Source organism: Moschus berezovskii, chromosome 3 (assembly GCF_049115385.1).
Source record: "Moschus berezovskii isolate FMDL1 chromosome 3, NW_MosBer_1.0, whole genome shotgun sequence".
Lineage (NCBI taxonomy): Eukaryota > Metazoa > Chordata > Mammalia > Artiodactyla > Moschidae > Moschus > Moschus berezovskii.
The window spans coordinates 18,432,890-18,451,874 of record NC_142462.1 but is presented as its reverse complement, the minus strand read 5'-3'; the positions used below and the strand labels follow the sequence as shown (position 1 = coordinate 18,451,874).

The following is an 18,985-nucleotide window of genomic DNA, read 5'->3' as shown; positions in this document are numbered from 1 at the left end:
TCCCCATCTATTTGCCATGAAGTGATGGGACCAGATGCCATGATCTTAGTTTTCTGAATGTTGAGTTTTAAGCGAAATTTTTCACTCTCCTCTTTCACTTTCCTCAAGAGGCTCTTTAGTTCTTCACTTTCTGCCATAAGGGTGGTGTCATCTGCATATCTGAGGTTATTGATATTTCTCCCGGCAATCTTGATTCCAGCTTGTGCTTCCTCCAGCCCAGCGTTCTCCAGGATGTACTCTGCATATCAGTTAAATAAGCAGGGTGACAATATACAGCCTTGTCGTACTCCTTTTCCTATTTGGAACCAATCTGTCCATGTAGCAGAGCTGTAACTAAAATGCGAGTCTCAAGATTGCTGGGTTTTTTCCCACTGCCGATGCTGCCTTGAACTGCTCTATATGAGCATAAACAAATATGGCCTGGATAATGATTCCTGGACAAATTTAATGTCTGTGGAGTTTAGTCTGTCTATACACACACACACACACACCACGGCACTTTTTTCCACGATACAGTTAAAAGGCTTTTTTTGTTCCATTGCTACAATAACCTCTTAGGGTTTCTTTGGGTAATTACTGTCTTTGAGGATTGTATAGGCGGGGCTGATCACACATAATTCTGGGCTGTAACAGCTGTTGTGAAGGTTCCATCACACATTCTGATTTTACGAGTATATATTCATGAACACCAGCGTATAAGCCTGTCAGGTACCATGCTGTCACCTGCCTGTGTCATATGCGTGTGTTTCAATTGCAGTTTGAATGACCTTGTCGCTGTTGGCCGTGAACACTTCTATGCCACCAATGATCACTATTTTGTTCACCAGTACTTGAGATCCTGGGAATTATATTTGGGTCTAGCATGGTCAAATGTTGTTTACTACAGTCCAGATGATGTTCAAATGGTGGTGGCCAGTGGATTTGATTTTGCTAATGGAATCAACATGTCACCTGACGGCAAGTACGTGAACTCCTTAAAATACCACGTTTGTCCCTCGATTCTCATTCGACATATTTAGAGCATATTCATCTTCTAAAAAAGGGGATACATTCTAGCATGTTATTCCAGTAAAATGAAATTGGGGGAAATGTAAAATGTCTTAATTTCCAGGGGATAAAGTATATCAAATCATAACTTACTATTTTGTGAAGGCACACTCTTTTAAGGGTTTCCAGGTTGCTCAGTGCTAAAGAATCTGCCTGCCAGTGCAGGAGACACAAGAGACACGGGTTCGATCCCTGAGTTGGGAAGACCCCCTGGAGGAGGGCATGGCAACCCACTCCAGTATTCTTGCCTGGAGAATCCCATGGACAGAGGATCCTGGTGGGCTAGTTCATGGGGCCGCAAGATTCGGATGCAAGGGAGCAACTGAGCACACACGCTTTTAAATTCCTTTGTGGGGGGAGTGCGTTTCAAGAGGGGGTACCTACAAAAAACACTCATGAGTGTATCATGAGATTAACAATTTATGGGTATGTTTATGTCTGTAGCACTGGTTTGTGACATGACAGAGTTTGTACCAAAATGTAAATCAAGCCACTGCTTCCTTCGTCAAGAAGTTACTGTGGGGAAAAAGTCAGCTTCCTAAGTAGTATGCTTAGTGATGTAGTTGATTCATGTTATTTTCTGGTGGTCATTCCGAAACAATTCACAGAACAACACTGGGTCTGGGGATCACACTTTGGGTAAGACTGGTGTATGTATAAAATCCTCTCCATCTCGTATCATTAAGCATTTGCAACTTACTTAGAGGGTTATTAACATATTCAGAGGGTAGTCACATATATAGAGAAAGCAGCACAGTTTTCAGTTACTCATGTCATCTCCTGGTCTTCAAAAATAGCAGATAATCATGCAGTCATTTCTCTTTGTTCTGGGAGGCACTGTGCTTAGACTGGCCAGAGATCTTTCTGATGAATGCGACACTGTCCCTCATGCGGAGGGGAGCGGGTCTTCTCTCAGATCCAGGCCAAGCACTTGTCTTCTCTCTTAATTTCTGTGGCCTAAAACAAGGGGACGAAATGCAGAACCTGGGGCTTGCCATTATGTTGGCAAACCAAGAAAAGTGGTGTCATGCTTTTGCTCCCAGATGCTAACAACTGGCATCAGAGTTAAGTTCCTTGCCTACTAGTTAGGGCTAACTAGTTCCCCATCTTTTGAAATAACTTTTCAGGGATTAAAACTCCCCTGTGTGCTGTCAGCTCATTGAGTTCCTTGAGAATCCGGCGTGTTTTGAGACAGCTTCTGTTTTCCAGTCTCTAAGCAAAGTTGTCCCCCAGGAAGGGTTATTATGCCTTCATGGTAACCTTCTGAATTGCTTCCCTTCACGGACTTTGATGTAGCTCTTTCTTCTTTGAAGGTATATATATGTAGCTGAACTGCTGGCTCATAAGATTCATGTGTATGAAAAACATGCTAATTGGACTTTAACTCCATTGAAGGTAAGATGAATTAACACTATAAGTTTGTGGGGTGATAATTAGATTCTAATTGATTTGTGAAATTAGAAGTGAGGATTGTCTAATTGGAGTGGGTGAGAACCAATTTTTCACTCCTTTATTCGGAAGCATCAGCGTCGTCAGGATTTGTCGTTCGCTTTTGCTCAGCGGCAGAGTGGGACGTGGCAGACCACACACAACATCCGTGCACCTGAGATTCTCTCTGTTCTAGTGAATTTCCGGCTGGGAAGTGTGTTCTTCACTTCTCTCTTCTCTTGCCTCTCCCTTCCTCCTTCCCTCCTTCCCCTCTTTCCTTCTCTGTGTTGATGGGACAGACAAGAGCCTCAGCTTGCACACAATAGCACTCAGCACAATATTCATAAAGCCCAGGTACTCGTCACATTACCACCTCTGTCTCCAACCCTTGCCCCTGCTGCTGAGCCCCTCCTGCCTGAGCATTTCTGGAACTCTCCTGGGCGTGTCCTTCCTCAGAAGGGGGCACTTGTCCCTCTGTTCAGGTATTCTTCCTCCAGGTCTTCACGTCTCTCTCCTCCACATCTTTCCAGATTTCACTAAAATGTCACTTCAGTGAGGCCTTCCCCGGCTGCCTAGTCTTAACTTACAACTCTGCTTCTCCCTAGACAAATGCGTGTGCACACGCGCACGCGTGCACGCACACACACACACACACACACACACACACTTCCTGTCTCTTTTATGGCTTTATTTTTTTCCCTTCAGCATCCTTTGCTAACACGCTTTGCATTCATATTTTCCTTCTCCTCCCCAGGGTCTGTCTGCCTGTCCCACTAGGGTTTAAGTGTCATAGGACAGATACTTTCTCTGTGTGTTCCAGGGACAGTTCCCACACCCAGTAGGCACTCAACAAATTAAATGTTAAATTAACATGCTGGGGCCGGGCATTCTTCAGGGGTTCATCTTTGCCTGTACCAATTCTGATCTGGTCTGAAGGTTTGGATCAAAGGGGGTGAAAACACAAAGGAGCAGAAAGGAGACGTGTGAGCAAAGCAGAACATTATGGAAGTGATGCTTCTGAAAAAACACAGAGGTACTTCTACCCTACCAGAACTGCCCACGGCACTGTGAAGCACTGGCACCTGTGACTGTGCCCATCAGCGCATATCAGGGACCATCATGAGGGGCTTTATTCCCTGAAAATTACCTTGAAACCACATCAGATGTAATATCATGTTTGACATTAAAAATCATTGACAGGGCTATGACGATTTGGTATTCGCTGCAGTAAAATGGAATTTCACACACTCAGACTGGCTGAGGAGATAAAAACAAATTGTGGTTATCACAATAGATACTTCTGCAAATTGAAATTTAAAGGATTTTATAAGAATAAAACCCCATCCAAGGTACATTCAACACCGAACGATAAAAGTGCTACTCCTGTCGATTGAGGGCAAAGTTTATTTCAGGTTTGGATCCCCCTTCTGGCAGGAAATCCTGCTGGTGTCCTGACATAATAATTCAGGTGAGACTCCCCTCTCCTCAACTAGGTAATGTCATTCTTTCTTTTGGAGGTTCATGTTAATCAAGTCCAGTTGATTACTACTGGAGTGCCAAGAAATCTGACACTATCTGGGTTGTTACTAGAATTTGTGATGAAATGTGGATGGATCTGTGGCCTAAGTGTAGTGTATACATGGAATGAAGTATTACTCAGCCCTGAAAAGGAATGGAGTGATTCACGCTAGAACACCAATGAATCTGAAGACATGCTAAGTGAAGTTATTATGCTAAGAATACTTAGCATAAAAGTCCTTATGCTAGTCACAAAAGGACAAATATTCTGTGATTCCACTTATATGTGGTACCTAGAAGAGGCAAACTCATAAGGAGAGAACAGGACAGGGGTGAGCAGGGGATGGGGAAGGGAGGAATGGGCAGCTATTCGGTACAGCTTCTGTTTGGGATGATGAGAGGGTCTGGAAATGGAATGTGGTGGATTCATGACATTCTGAACATAACTGATGCTACTGAGTTGTACACTGAACATGGTTAAAATGACCAATTTCATGTTATGCGTATTTTACCACAGTAAAAATGATCCTTTCTTCAAAACATTTTCCAAGACACAGTCAATGAATTAGCCTCACTTCAGTGAGTTACAGTTCTCTAAAAACTGGGATGTTTGTTAATAGAGAATACCATTTTCCCCAAAGAGAATCATTTATTAAGTTTCCTTGACCAAGGAATGAAAAAAAGTTTCCAGTGGACTTTGTGGAAGCGTGACCCATGGTCTGTACGTGCGTCTTGGTGAGTTGGTATTGCTGGGAGTCAGGGATTTGCACGGAAAGAGTTTATCGCTGAGGCCCAGATGGGCTCCCTATTGGACTGTCCGGGTCTTCCTGGGCAGAGCACAGTTCTGACCCTTGCTCAACTGGTGCTGGCGGCGGGAGCTTGTTGCTGATGTGAGGACTGGGTGGGACCCTGGACTCCCGGGTCCTTCCCCCACTCTCCCTGCCCACCCTCATCTCTGCAAGTTTTTAATCTGCTGCCGAATCCACCGGTCGGCCATGACCCCTGCCAAAGAGAGCAGCAGCGCCCCGAGACAGACGTTTTCCTCACAGAAAGATGAGCCGGTTTGCAGGGCAATAGGGCTGGGATGTAGGGAACCGGCATGAGGACTCAGAGCGAGACGGGGAGGGTGGGACGAGCTGAGAGAGCAGCGTTGACACACCTGCGCTGCCATGTGTGAAACAGCTAGCTAGCTGCAGCTGCCCAAGCGCAGGGAGCTCAGCCCGGTGCTCGGCGAGGAGCTAGCGGCGTGGGCGGCAGTCGAGGGTGAGCGGGAGGCTCAATACACACTCACACACACAGACACGCACACACATCTCCCTATATATATACATAGAGAGATAGATAGATGGCTGATTCCCTTCATTATACAGCAGAAACTAACACATTGTACAGCAATTATGCTCTGATTTAAAAAAAAAAGAAAGAATTTAACGTATCAGCCTAGAATGCCTGACACTGGGGTAGATGGGGTTTGGGATGGAAGAGACTTGGAGACGATTTTGGCCACAGGACGTTCACTCAACTGCTTCCCTCGGCCAAACTCGCCTGTTCGGGTAGGAACGAGTGATGGCACTCAGCAAGGTGCAGAGGCGGCACCGCTTCAAGCCTGAGCACCCTCGCGCCTCAGGCCAGGGACGGGGGCTCTCATGCTGAGCAGGAAGCACAGGGCTTTCACAGGCGGCTGCCCGCGCTCTGGCCTTTGCGATGCGTTCCCGGCAATTACTCCAGGCTCTCTGGACACTGAGGTATGCTGGCCTCTGTTTGAGGTACATGGTAGATACTGTTTATCCAACTGAGAGCTAGAGGTAGACAAATAGATGTGATTTCTCCCCAGTAGAAGGCAGCCAAGATGATGAATGATGGAATTAAGAATCGTTGGTATTATTTATGATCCTGGTACAAAGCCGTGACAGCAATCTGTGCAGTCAACACACGCTTGCAACTTATATTTAGAAAATAAACAGCAGAAGAACAGGGAGTTGAATAACATCAAGAAGCTGAAGAAGAAACTTTTCCTCAACTTCAAGGCACAAATTAGACCCTGGGTGGCCATTTCTCCTCTGGCTGCACAGCCTATGATTAGCCATTAAAGAAGAGCCTACACTTCACTGATGCTCTCATCAGAAATGAATCCACATTTCCTGGTTGTTTTCTGAATGCTTATAAAAATGTCATTTTCACATGCCGTTTTAGAAAGAAGGAACTGTTTTATGCAACACTGAAAAAAAATTTTTTTTTTCACTTTCGGTTTTAAGTTCATGCACAGATGTTAGTCCAAATGCTTTCCTATCACTTTTAATAGTCTTTCTTGGTTTTTCTGATCTTCCCCTTCCCTCACGTTCTGGAAAATGGCAAAATACTAACACAGAGAGCTAGAGGAATTCCCTGAGTGCTAGTGAAATGGAGCAGGGGAGTAGGATCGTTTTCCCCCTGGAGCAGGTGTATGGTGCCCAAGGACGCCATGATAGCTTTCTCTAATGCACTGCTCCATCTCCTCTCAAAATTTTTATTGCTTTTTTTCTTTTTCCCTCTGGTTTTCATCTACAAGTCTCTGGACTGTGACACACTCGTGGATAACATATCCGTGGATCCCGTGACAGGGGACCTGTGGGTTGGCTGCCACCCCAATGGCATGAAAATCTTCTCCTATGACCCAGAGAATCCTCCTGGATCAGAGGTTAGTTTGAGAAAAGAATCACATCAGCGCCCTCCCAGCTAGTTTTCTATTGAAAACATAAATCTCAATTATATGTGCAAATAAAAGGGGGACGTGGATGGATGACCTAAATGATCAGATCAAAATGGAATTTGACTTTGGGAAGCATTTGAGACGGTCTGGGTGGGAGACAGATGGTCCCTGTAAACTGGGTGATTTGGGGAGTTTAATGAGGGCGCCATGTACAGAGGTGTGGGCACAGGTAGGGAAATGAACGGGGGAGGGTAATGTGGTACCCCAGGGCTACCACGGGAGGTAGGCGTGGTTATCAGAAGCCCAAACAAGGTGAGGGCTGTGTGTGGAGAGGGTGCTGGGAGGGGAACCTGACCTCTGGTTGAGGGATGCAGCCAACCGGATGCAGTCATGGCCCCACATGGGGTCCGGGCACTGGGGGTAGATACTCTGCCTCCTTCTCAGTCTGCCCATCCCTCTCTGCTGCTGCTTCCTGCCAACGTTTACTGGGAGGTGGAGGGCCAGGGAGCCCTAATCAGGCACTGGGAAGGCTGAGTGGAGTGGAGGATGAGCCTGGAGGGCTGGGTTAGGACAGCCAGCACAGGATTGGGCTCCATATCTTTATTTCAGTAGTGAGTTTCTCTGACTTGGCCATTCACAATAGTTTAAAAAATATAACAGACCACACTGTTATGGTCTGAACATTTATGTGTTACCTGCCTTCCTACTCAACATCCTTTTCCTGTGTGTCAGTACACTTGCCAGTTTCTGTAACAGAGCAGTTGTAAAGCAGAGATGCCATCCTCCCCAAACCTTCCAGGCAGAATGGGAACATAAATCCTTGCTGGAGAGATCTGAGCTTGAAAGAACGCTTCTGTCTTAGTTTTAGTACCCAGACACTAATCACATCATTGGCCTTTTTCTCAGTGGATTATTTTGACAATGCAAGAATTTGAAACCCACTCCATGAGCGTTTGAATGTTTACTCTGACTTAACTAGGGTTTTCTTCTCAGTTTTCAGTTTGTACTAATTATGCTGGCTATTTACAGCAAGTACTCGGTGTACTTTTTGGCATAGTTTACTGTTATGTATTCTTTTTAAGGGGATCCCTTGGAGGAGGAAATGGCAACCCACTCCAGTATTCTTGCCTGGATAATCCCATAGACAGAGGAGCCTGGCGGGCAACAGTCCATGGGGTTGCAGAGTTGGACATGACTGAGCGACGGAGCATGCATTCTTTTTAAAGCTTTAAGAGTCAGTCTCATTCCACCCTTCACCCCTAAAAAAAAAATTTTTTTAAGCCTGTGTCTCTTGGATAAGAAACAAAAGCCAACTATGTATTTCCAATTACATGTTGGCCCTTCATAACCTTTTCTCTGGGTTTACAAGACAATTGTGATTATGGTGAATGGCAATCCTTTGTGCCTTTTGCTAGTTCTCAGCTATTAGGACTGCTGTATGGTATGCTCAGTAGAATTGAGGAAATGTATGCTGTGGCGTGCTCACTGTTCAGAACTGGGCAGAATGTGAGATTCTAATTTGTTCTTGCTTGTTAGCTCATTTGGTGAACTTGGACCGTTTGCTACAGCACAGACTGTTTGCTGTTCTAAAAAAAAAAATGCTTCCTTTCTGTCATAGTCAATGTTTCTGTATGTCAGCATCTGTTCTTCAAGTCATTGTATTTTATCTTAAAGCCTTCAGAAGAACACCAATTTAAAGATTAAAGGGAATTTAGAGTTAATAGGCATGTCAACCCGCTCCAGTATTCTTGCCTGGAGAATCCCATGGACAGAGGAACCTCGTGGGCTACAGTCCATAAGGTCGCAGAGTCAGACAGGACTGAAGCGACAGCACAGCACAGCATATAGTCCCAGCCATCTCATTCTACAAATGAGAAACAAACAGAAAGTGGAAGACCCCAATACAACCCTGCGCTCATGCCTTACAGTGAGCTTGCTTCGTGAATCATATGAAATTACCATTTCATTGGCCCAAACTGTCAAATATTGGCTATCTTGTGTAGTCAACTTGAATAGTACTATACTGCTGCTTATGATATAATCATATTTCTGTTCAACTAAATGAAGGAAACTGAACTCATAAAATCTTACATATTAGGAGTTGGGACCTTAAGTTCAGAGGAATAATGAGAGTGGAGGAGAGATATGTTCTTTGTGGGCAACACTCTTTTTTTGTTTTGTTTTTATTCCCATATTTAAATACCAAGAATCAAGTGTAAACATTAAAATTCCAGGCTTACCTGAAAATACACACAAACCGGCCTGAATCCCAGCATGGCAACACTTTGACTTACTGAGTAACCCCAGCTCCACCCTGCTGTGTGCCACAGCGCTCCTTAAGACAGTAACACAGCGTACCCAGGCTGTGTTACTGTCTTAAGGTTCTTGCTTCTATAGGTCTTTAGAGTGTCTATCTTTGTTAAAGATGATCTGACCAGAATCTGTCATTTTTGCCAATGAGGAAATAGATATCTATAGAGAGTCATTTTGGAACAAAATATGGTTCACCTAAAAGTCTTTTCTTATGGAGAAATGACCCCATATTTAAAGTTATGCCTTGAGTGACTTTAAAAAATACTAATGTAATGTTATTTTTGGATAGGTGCTCCAAATCCAGAATATTTTATCAGAAGAACCCAAAGTTACAGTGGTTTATGCAGAGGATGGTAAAGTGTTACATGGAAGTACGGTTGCTTCTGTGTACAAGGGGAAAATGCTGGTTGGAACTGTGTTCCACAAAGCTCTTTACTGTGAGTTCTGACCGCCTGATCTGCACCCCTTCCCTGACAAGTGGGAGCTCTTCATGACAACTGCCTGCCACCTCTGAGGGGGCCACAGTGATCTCAACAGTGAACGCTGACCCGAAACTTGGACATCACAGGAGATGGAGGTCTGTTTAGCTGGGAACAGATACTATGCATATGGCTTTTTTGGGTGTGTAATATCAAATCAGTCTTGGAATATCTGAAAACTCACTTACCAATAAAAATCCTTTAAATAAAATTGCTAAAATCATTACATCAGCTGTCAGGTCTCAAGTATTTTAACTATATGTGACCCAGAAAGTCCTCTCCTGAAAACACGTGTTCCCTGGAGCGTGTGAGCTTGTTGCTGCCTCATCCTCTCTTGTCCAAGGAGCAGGATGAAGTCACATGTCGTCAGTACCCCAGCACTCAGAGCCTTCAGTTTATGTGCCGGACAACCAGACGTGCAACCAAGGTGTCCTCAGCCCCAGGCTCACCTAACCATCACGCTTCCTGGCACACTCAGACTCATTCCCATTTTCCCTCCTAAATAGGACATTCCCAGTAATGGCTCAGTGGTAAAGAATCTGCCAGCCAATGCAAGACATGTGGGTTCAATCCCTGGGTCAGGAAGATCCCCTGGAGAAAGGAATGGCAACCCACTCCAGTGTTCTTGTCTGGAAAGGAAACCTGGTGGGCTGCAGTCCACGTGGGGTTGCAGAGTTGGCCACGACTGAGCTACCGAGCACGCATGCAGTGACTATAAGCCTAAAGTGCCCCAGCCCTCTTCTTATTCCCGCTTATCCAGTTTTCCTCTAGCAACCGGCAAGGAGGAAAATCTTCAGATTCTTGGGAGTGTCATCACACCTGACGATGATGCATGTCTGTTATTTCAACACCAACTGTACATTTTAGTTTCTCTGACTTGATAAAAGGAAGAAGTTTGTTCACTTCAATGACTGGATATAGAAGGAAGCCCATAACTGATTCAGGTAAAACCAAGTGCCCTCAAAGACAATATTGTTGTTGAAGTGGTGTAGAGATAGGTTTTCCTTTCCTATTTCCTATTTTCTTTTCTTATTCTCACTTGCTGTGGAGGCTAAGAAGAAAGCAATGGAAATGTAAACAAAAAAGTAGAAAATATCAACCACCTCTGGTTATCTTCTGAGAGATGCGATGAGGAAGAGAAGATGACTCTATCGTTTTCTTATAAAAGCTGGTAGGAAAAGGTTGCCCATCTTTATTTATTGGTCTGTTTTGAAGGTATGGTTTCCAGTCTGGTTTATTTCTTTGGGATGACAAGGCAGTCCCATTAAAAACAGTTTTATTGAGGCACGTTCCATGATGATGGTCTGGAATTTGGGGGAAAATGCTCTGCAGAGAAACTGAGAACTGCCAACTGCTGATAATTCAAGACCCCTGACTTAAAGTAACAAATAGGAACATCTTGTTTGGATCAAAATAACACTTTATTCACTTTAGGAATAGAATTATCTTAATCACAATTTCAGCGGGCATAATATCCTGTGCCGGCTAAGTGCTCAGTGATTCGGTGGTGCCATTCATGGCCCTTGAACTGGATCCTCGAAAATACTGTTTTGAGACTTTCAATGGCTGTGGTGCTTCGGTGGTTATTTCCTTTGAGAAGAATCACTTGATATGAATAAAATGACTATACTTTGTTCTCTCTTATTCTTGGCAGAATAAGCAAATGCTGCCCCCAAAAGAAAGTTACCCAATTTGACATAGCTTACACTCCAGATCATTCAAAAAGGGAAACATGCCCCGCCTTGGTTAGAAATTTCATGACAACTCCAAGGAATAGAACAGCTTGATGCAATTATTCCATGATGCTCAGATCTAAATTTGTGCCCTGCCAAAGGTTTAGGCACAGAAAAATTATGGCCTGTGAGTGTGTGAGAGAAATTAATATCCCTCTTTTGTTATATTCAGTCTTCTGGACATTTAGGGCTTTAGGAATCAAACTGTTGAAAGGAACCTCTTCCTCTGGGATGGCCTGACTTGAAGCTTGCCCCATGCCGTGTGAGGCCAGCTGCCAGTCTGTGGACTGGCCACAAACCTGCTCCTGGCTGACAGGTATCAGAAGCCGTGATGGTGACAATGTGGACAGAAAGATGCTTAAGGGAACTTCTAGCGGAAGCGTTGATCTTTTAACTTTATTCCCAGTTCCATAATTGTGCTTTCAAATGCAGTTCTAGCTCCCAATTTACACTTTACCAGGGCCAAAATTTATTTTCAGTGTCATTTCCATGGAAAATGTGCACTATGCTCTTGATTGATAGATGTATTTTGACAGTTAATACAGGTTTACCCAATCAAGGCTTGTTTTAGTTGAAGGTGAAAATAGAAGAGGAAAAAAAAAAAACAGTACTTCGACGGATTTTAGTATTTCTCTTTTTATTGCATTCGTTGTCTAACAACAATAATACTCATTGGCAAGAAATTTATTTACACTAACAAATTAAATTTAATCACAGGTATTTTTAGATTGGTCAGAAAACAAAGGACCACTGTGATATTTTGCTTTGAATGCCTCTGAAAACCAAAGAGTAAGAAATGGCATTTGAAACAGAACAATCTAGAGAAGTACATATTAACCAAGCACAAGAGAACAATCCAGACGTGGCACTATTGTCTCTCCCATGCAAATGATCAGACATCAAAATGTACAAATTAAAATTTTCAGATAACATGCTATCCGCACTTATCGAACTTAAAATGATTTTCAAACAACTCTTTTCCTTTTAGTGATACAGAAAGAAAGATGAAAATAAATCAACTTCTCAACAACGGAATAGAATTCATTTTCTCTCTCTCGTTTTCAGCCGGCCAGCTTTGTTAGTGATATGCAAGTGAACTAGTGGTTTAACTGTGACACCATTAAAAAAACAAAAGCAGCAGTGATGATCATAAATAATATTAAGGAAAACACAAACATATATATATTTAAGGGTTTTCACTAAGCACTAACTAAATCTGATGTTGTTGGGAGATCCTATCTAGCTGGAGTACCTCTTAATTTCCACTTATTAAGGTGATTTAATTATTTTGGCCAATTGTTCTTTCATGGATGAAAGATTAAATTCTTAACAGGAAATCTGGGTGTGTGAATCAGATAGCTGAAGGAAACAGAACTGTACACCTTCCAACAATATACTCATGCTCACACCTACTTGTGTTATGTTTGGTGATGACCTAACCATATCATCACTCCAAGAAAGAAGTAAATCAATGGTCCTGTGATAGCAACGCTGCTGTCACGGAGACGGCAGTTAGTGATGCAGTGTCACAGTGACCAAATACATTTTTGGAGCATGAGCGAATGCACAGGAACACACAGTGCAACTTTTAGCCAAGGAAACTGCCATCTGCAGTTGAAAATGCCCAAAGCTGCATAAACATCTGAGCTTCAACTCAGCAATGTGCAATCTTGACATCAAAGCATTAGCCAAACATGTGAGGAAATTTCATCTTACTAAAATACCGAGTATCTAATAAACCAATTTTACCAAAATATATAAACATGTAGAAGGTAAGTGCATTTAGTAGAAATACATTAAAAAAAATCTCTTAAAATCTCATGAGCCATTCAATGTACACACATACACACACACACACACACACACACACACTCATGTGGCAATAAGGCTATGATACTGCTCGGGGTCCTGTCTGACATTACCAAGTTCCACATACAATTATTTTCTATGCCATGAGATTGTTTGTGTGTATATGTGTGGTGGCAGATATAGTCATACATATGTAGTTCTGTACATCAACACAAATGGCATGCACGTTCTTGAGAAGTTGCGCCTTGTCCTCTTATCCTTCACCTCATTCATTCTTGAGTCCCTAGTGCTTTGGGGGTTGGGGCGAGGGTGGGGCCAAGGATCGGAAATCATGATGTTTCTTTCATTCCCCACTCTGTAGGTCTGAAAGCAGGTCACGTGCCATGCTTGGTTCACACACTTGCATGTGGGAGCCTTTGAGTAAACACGATTCCCTCAACACATAAACACAGACATGCGCACACAAGCACATAAGGATCCTCTCTTTAATGTAAGGCAGACCCTGATGTTTCCATGTTCCAGGAGAAATTACTTCTGTAGGCTTTTTCTTTGCTTTCTGACTTCTCCATTGGGTCTGTTCAATGCTATTACTTTAAATACTACTGGTGAACTGTCTGGTGTGTGTGTTTTTTTCCCTCAGTGTTTTGGATCAAGACCAACTTTCCTGAGACTTCAAATGCCTAAGACAAATATAAACAAGATCTACCTGCATACACAGACTGTTCTTCACGAGGGAAATTTCTGAAGCACATTCATATTTCTTATGACAAGTAGTCTTTCTAAGAATTTATTTCCCACCCCCATCTTCATAATGAAAACAATTCTAGCAGGAAATACGGACATTTCTGGACTTCATCCTTAAATGCTTAGTTTCAGAACAGTGTATAGGTAGATCCTTGATTAAAGGTAAACTGGAGAAAGGTATTTTAAAAACTGAGCTTTTCTTTTTCATTTAGAAAGCACTAAGGATTTGGCATCAAGCAAATGACATGAACCCTCGTGACTGCAGTCCACCAACTGAAATGCCTCTGAACCACAGCTCTACTGGGGCAGTAAATTTAGTTTCTCAGGTGGAGGTTGATAATTGGGAAATATCTTGATGTAATCAAGGAGTTACACCACATCCCTAAGCATAGACATCCCTTTCAGTTTGAAACTTCCCGAATACTGTGGTCAAACATGGATTCTCCTCTCTTGCAGCTTGGCCTGTATAAACTTTAACACTTAAAAATGAGTTAGAATAGCCACATAAATGTTAATTTTCATTTACCTTTTAAAAATATAATTCTAAAGCACGTATTAGTCCTATTTCACAAAGAAATTTTGTCTTCAGCAAAAACCACAAAGGCTAGTTAAGGTGCTAGATCAAAAACCTGGCTTGGGCTGAGTCGTAGATTGGACTGGGACAGCTTAAGCTGCAGGACAGCAGTGACTACAGGATAAAAGGCAAGGGCTCATTTGGTTCCTGTCTTGGCCTCTTATCCCTTTGTTTCCAACAAAGAAGCACAGCTAGTGTTCCTGTTTCGTGCCCCCTACAGGCAGAGTTTGGAATCAGTGCCTATCACTAATAGGCAGTCACCAACCACGGCGGGTTAGAAGTGCTTACCTGCTGCTCAGGGTGGGAAACCCACGTCAGCCCCAACTAAAGGACCACAGCATAAAGTGGCTTTGTGGTCATGAAACTAATGGTGGACATCATCAGTGTGTTCGAATGGGCAAAAGTAAGTTTCCACCCTAACATTGCTCTGCAGGAAACTGATTCAGGGGAAAAAAAAAACAGGAGAAAACTTATATAACCTGTGAGTTACTTTAAGGGAGATAATCTTAAATAAAGTAATCTAAGTCCTTTAGTGGAATACCCTGCCCCAGACACTCAGCTCACACAATGCTCTGTCTACCATCTGGCCTCTCCACAATTCCCTGTCCCCTAAAGCATTACCTGTACCCCCAAAACACTTTTGGCTACTGCAGGCATCATACCGAGCTGTCGTTTAGGGAATACAATTCATAGTAAGCAGATATTCCCTTTTTGTTCATTTTCTGACAAATAAAAAAGCTATTTAATACAGTCTTTAATGTTCATGAAGCAACAATTCTGAGTTAAATTGTAAGGATACTGAAAACCACGAGCGTTAAAGTAAGGATTGTATAAACACTGGAACCTCAACGAGGCATCATGCTCCAGAGTCAATAAAGAAAATAATAGTAAAACAAAATGTCCACAAGATCTGAGGTCCTTCACTTTGTTTTCAAATCCTTTTATCAATCTGTTTACCTTTTATCCTTTGTTGGACAATCAAATCAATTTTAGCAGTTTTAATTAGTTAAAATAACTCATTAAGACCTAAAATTACTATAATTTAACTTAAAAAAATCAAAATGGTTATAATACAAAATAAATGATTTGAAGAATAAGAATTCAATTTATAATATTATCAACCGGTCATTGATCTAAATATTGGAAGTGTACAAATAAAGTTAAAGAACAATACTTCTAAGACACTTAAAAATTCAATATAATCATAAATTATGTGCAGAGACTGAGACTCACAGACATTTCCAGTATATACATCCATTTTCAAATATTACCAAAGTGTAAACAATAAGATAATCATCCTTCTATTTCCACTCCTAAAATGAACACAGTGAAGCTTCCAGTATGATCCAGATCACCTTTTTCCCCAAAGATAAGCAAAAAATCACAAACATTTACAACAGCAAGCACTAGCATTACCAGATTTTGACTAATTTAGTCTTTTAGTATTAAAAAGATTTGCTGAATTTTGTAGTTAATTGATAGTGGTTCCTGGTTTCTCATGACATTAATAAATAACAAAGCACCACACGCCTCAAAATATTAATAGAGATTCCAGTATGGCAGTTTCATTATCATACCCCAAGTGAAGACAGAAGAAAAATAGGTAGTGACTTCAATAATTATAAAACACAACGTTACTTTATGTTTCTGAGGATTGAATGGATGATCTATACCTAGTGACAAAGGGACTGAAGCTTAACAGACAATACTCTGTTACTGAAAAGGAAACAAGCCTTAGGGAAGAACAAGATTATAAACTTCTGGTTTAGACAATTTTAGATTTTGAATATTCAGACAAGCAAAAAAGAAAAAAAAAAGCACAATGTTCAAAATAGGAGATGGCCTATATGGTAAGAAGCCCCTTTAACATTATTTGTTACTTGTAACCTTTGAAAGCTTTTCCCTAAGCTCTGTATACAGAACATTTTCCAGTGGCAGATAAGGACGAAGACCCCCTGAAACCGAAGAAAAGGAAGTAAAATACTTGTCCAGGAATTCTTCTGGCCTCAACTCTTGTTTGGAAACTCGTCCTCTGGGAAGTGGATGACCTCATTTTTGCAGCCAAAGCAGCTAAGAGAACCAGATACGTGAGCATAAAAAGCAAAAGAGCAGCAACAACAACAACAAAATCCATCATTTGAGATTTCTCGAGGTGAGTTTATTTTCTCCTCCACCTGCCCCACTCTCCTGCACTTGAATTAGTTTGATGAAACACTGAAATCCTTAATACTGGCTTTAAAATAAGGACAACTACCTGCACCGCTAGACTGCATCGCGGATACCATGTTAAACACGCTGTAACTGTACAGTGGAAATCTCCGAGGAACGAAAGAGACCGGCTCAGAAACACCATCCGAAACATCTCTAAAATAAAACTGACAGCTCTCCTTTACGGGAACGTTCTGTGTGCTCAATAAAACTGCTTCTCTGGTTGAATGTTAGTCAAATCTAACTTTTCTCTAACTGGTATTTCTATTTTTCTTAAAAGTACATTTGTTAAAACTCTAACTGAGCCCACTTGGGAAATCTTGAGTAGAAAATATGTGATGAGTTCCTGATTGTGTCACAGTCAGGCTGAAGACCAGCCCAAATGTCCCCCAGGAGAGGAAACCTGAAAACGTTGGTTTCCTTAAAAATCAATTTCCTGTTCAATTTGTTGGGGAAAAAAAGGAACTGTGTTGTGTGTGTCGGTGCTGCTAAAATACTGAACATACAGCAGTAGCAAAGGAAACAACAGATCCCAGTATCCCATGGCTGCATTAATGCTCGAATTTCTCTTTGTTTGGCTAAATCTGGAGGATGAATGTTACCCTCAGAACCCCAAAGTAATATCCACATCCACATTCTTAAGGCTTTTGCTTCCTTCTGGGGTTAGCAAGTAAGCATAACTCTTTTCTCTCTTCCTGATGCCTAGCAAACAGAACAATTTGCCTGCTTTTAGCCATAGTCGGTAATTACACGGCAGAGCACCCACATTTCCACTGTGGGGCTGGCTCACAGTCCAGACACCAGCAATGATGGGGGCCCTTTCTCTCCGAGCAGATTTTGCAGCCCCGATCTCAAGGCAGAGCAGTGCTCCTGGCCATGCTCAGATTCAGGACCCCGTGCTGAAAATGCATGGTGCTCCACTGACAATGCCAGGGCGTGTCATGCTTTTGCTGGACAGGGTCATGCTGGTTCTTCAAGTGACACCACCCACCCAACACAAAGAAACACTGCTACTTTGTGTCTCTCACAAATGAGATCCTTGGTTTGTTACTAAACCAAAAGGGGCTTGGGATTATTTCAGTAGGTTAAGATTAAGAGTGTACTCTGTGGATTGAACACACGGTTCCCCAGTCTGCCTAGAGCACATAACGCTTGTCATCAGGGTCTTCTTTGTCGTCCGGAGGACAGCAGGGCAGGAAGCGGTGGGAGCGTCTGGGTGAGTGTCACTGCTCACCAGCACCCTCTGTGGCCGCGGCCAGCTTCTCCGTCTTTTTAGACTTCCTCTGCATTTGCTCTTGTTCCTTCCTCCTCAGCTTCTCTCTTTGCTTTTCCATTTTCTCCTGGGCCTTCCGAGCCTTCTCTAGAGACACCTTCATTTCCTTCAGTTTTTTTTTGACCACGGCTCGGTCCTGGGATGATGTCATTCCGAGAGCCTGAGAAGGAAACACATACACAAACAATTTGAAAACGAATGACCCCTCTGTTTATGATGAGGCTGATATCACAAGATAATCCAAACACAAGAACTGATATAAACATAATCGAAGAGGTAGAAATGAGGAAAAGTGGATTACCTTTGCCAAAGATCTGCGTACTGCGGGGCTGAGCTTTACTTGTTTTGCTCTTTGGAGTCCCGAGCACAGTACAATGTAAAACCTCAGCAAGTAAATGCTTTCTGAACTGGTAATTACTGGGCAAATGAACAGTGGAAGGGCACAATTCTGCTTCTCCAACCTTTGGGCTGTGGACATTTACAGCCAAAAGTACTGCTAAACTCATCAATATTTTCAAAAGCTAGGAGTAAGCACCTGCCGTCCATCTTGGAGGGCTCCAAGAAGGGCAGGAGGAACTGAAACGGCTTCCTTTCTAGCAACGTATTCACTTATAGTGGAGACCAAAAATGTCTCCAGGACAACAGTGTTCATGTCAGCACGACTAGCCATTCCCTTCCTGTAGGTAGGCCCATAAAGGAAGCCTGATCATAATGAGGAGCTTGCTTGGTAAGCTTGGAATTCAGAATAAGGGGAGCTGGTTACGTATTTTCAATGTTTCACGACCTTCAGAATCAACAGCAGGATGCATCCATCTCCCCAACAGGGAAAGGCCTGTCGATGGGCCTTCATATTCACAGGCTATTGATTGAAATCTAACCTTTTCAAGACCGTCAAGAGATACTCGGCTGCCATCAGCCCAGCAGGGCGCCTGGGTGGGGGTGGTGGGCTGGCTGTGAGCTCCTTTTGCCCTTTTTCCACAGGGTAGGTGCCACCTCAGACTCTAAAGGAGATGGGCGGGACAGGTGAAAATGAGAGTGTGATGGCAGGGAAGGGAGGACATGGCCTGCTGCAGTGGGAGGACGAGGCTCTGGGGAGAACACAGTCCTGCTTTTGGAGTGGTGCGCAGGGAACAGCAAGGGTGGAGGAGAAAGGAGTTCAAAGGGGGAGAT

At 42.8% G+C, this 18,985-nt stretch overlaps 2 protein-coding genes across 9 annotated transcripts in view; one reads left to right on the top strand and one right to left on the bottom strand.

Annotated features, from left to right (window-relative positions):
- The window catches only part of PON1 (paraoxonase 1), a 35,765-nt gene extending 26,071 nt beyond the window's left edge, over positions 1-9,694 (top strand). Inside the window, exons 6-9 of the mRNA XM_055420455.2 lie at positions 758-961; positions 2,361-2,442; positions 6,542-6,670; positions 9,285-9,694. Of these exons, the coding sequence (XP_055276430.2) occupies positions 758-961; positions 2,361-2,442; positions 6,542-6,670; positions 9,285-9,443 (574 nt within the window). The 3' untranslated portion in view covers positions 9,444-9,694. The remainder of the gene's footprint in view (positions 1-757; positions 962-2,360; positions 2,443-6,541; positions 6,671-9,284) is intronic.
- A 2,133-nt stretch (positions 9,695-11,827) lies between these two features.
- Positions 11,828-18,985, bottom strand: part of PPP1R9A (protein phosphatase 1 regulatory subunit 9A) — a 351,250-nt gene continuing 344,092 nt past the window's right edge. For all 8 annotated transcript variants that reach the window (XM_055420445.2, XM_055420444.2, XM_055420449.2 and 5 more), the window contains one exon: positions 11,828-17,975. In XM_055420445.2, the coding sequence (XP_055276420.1) occupies positions 17,766-17,975 (210 nt within the window). In that variant the 3' untranslated portion in view covers positions 11,828-17,765. The remainder of the gene's footprint in view (positions 17,976-18,985) is intronic.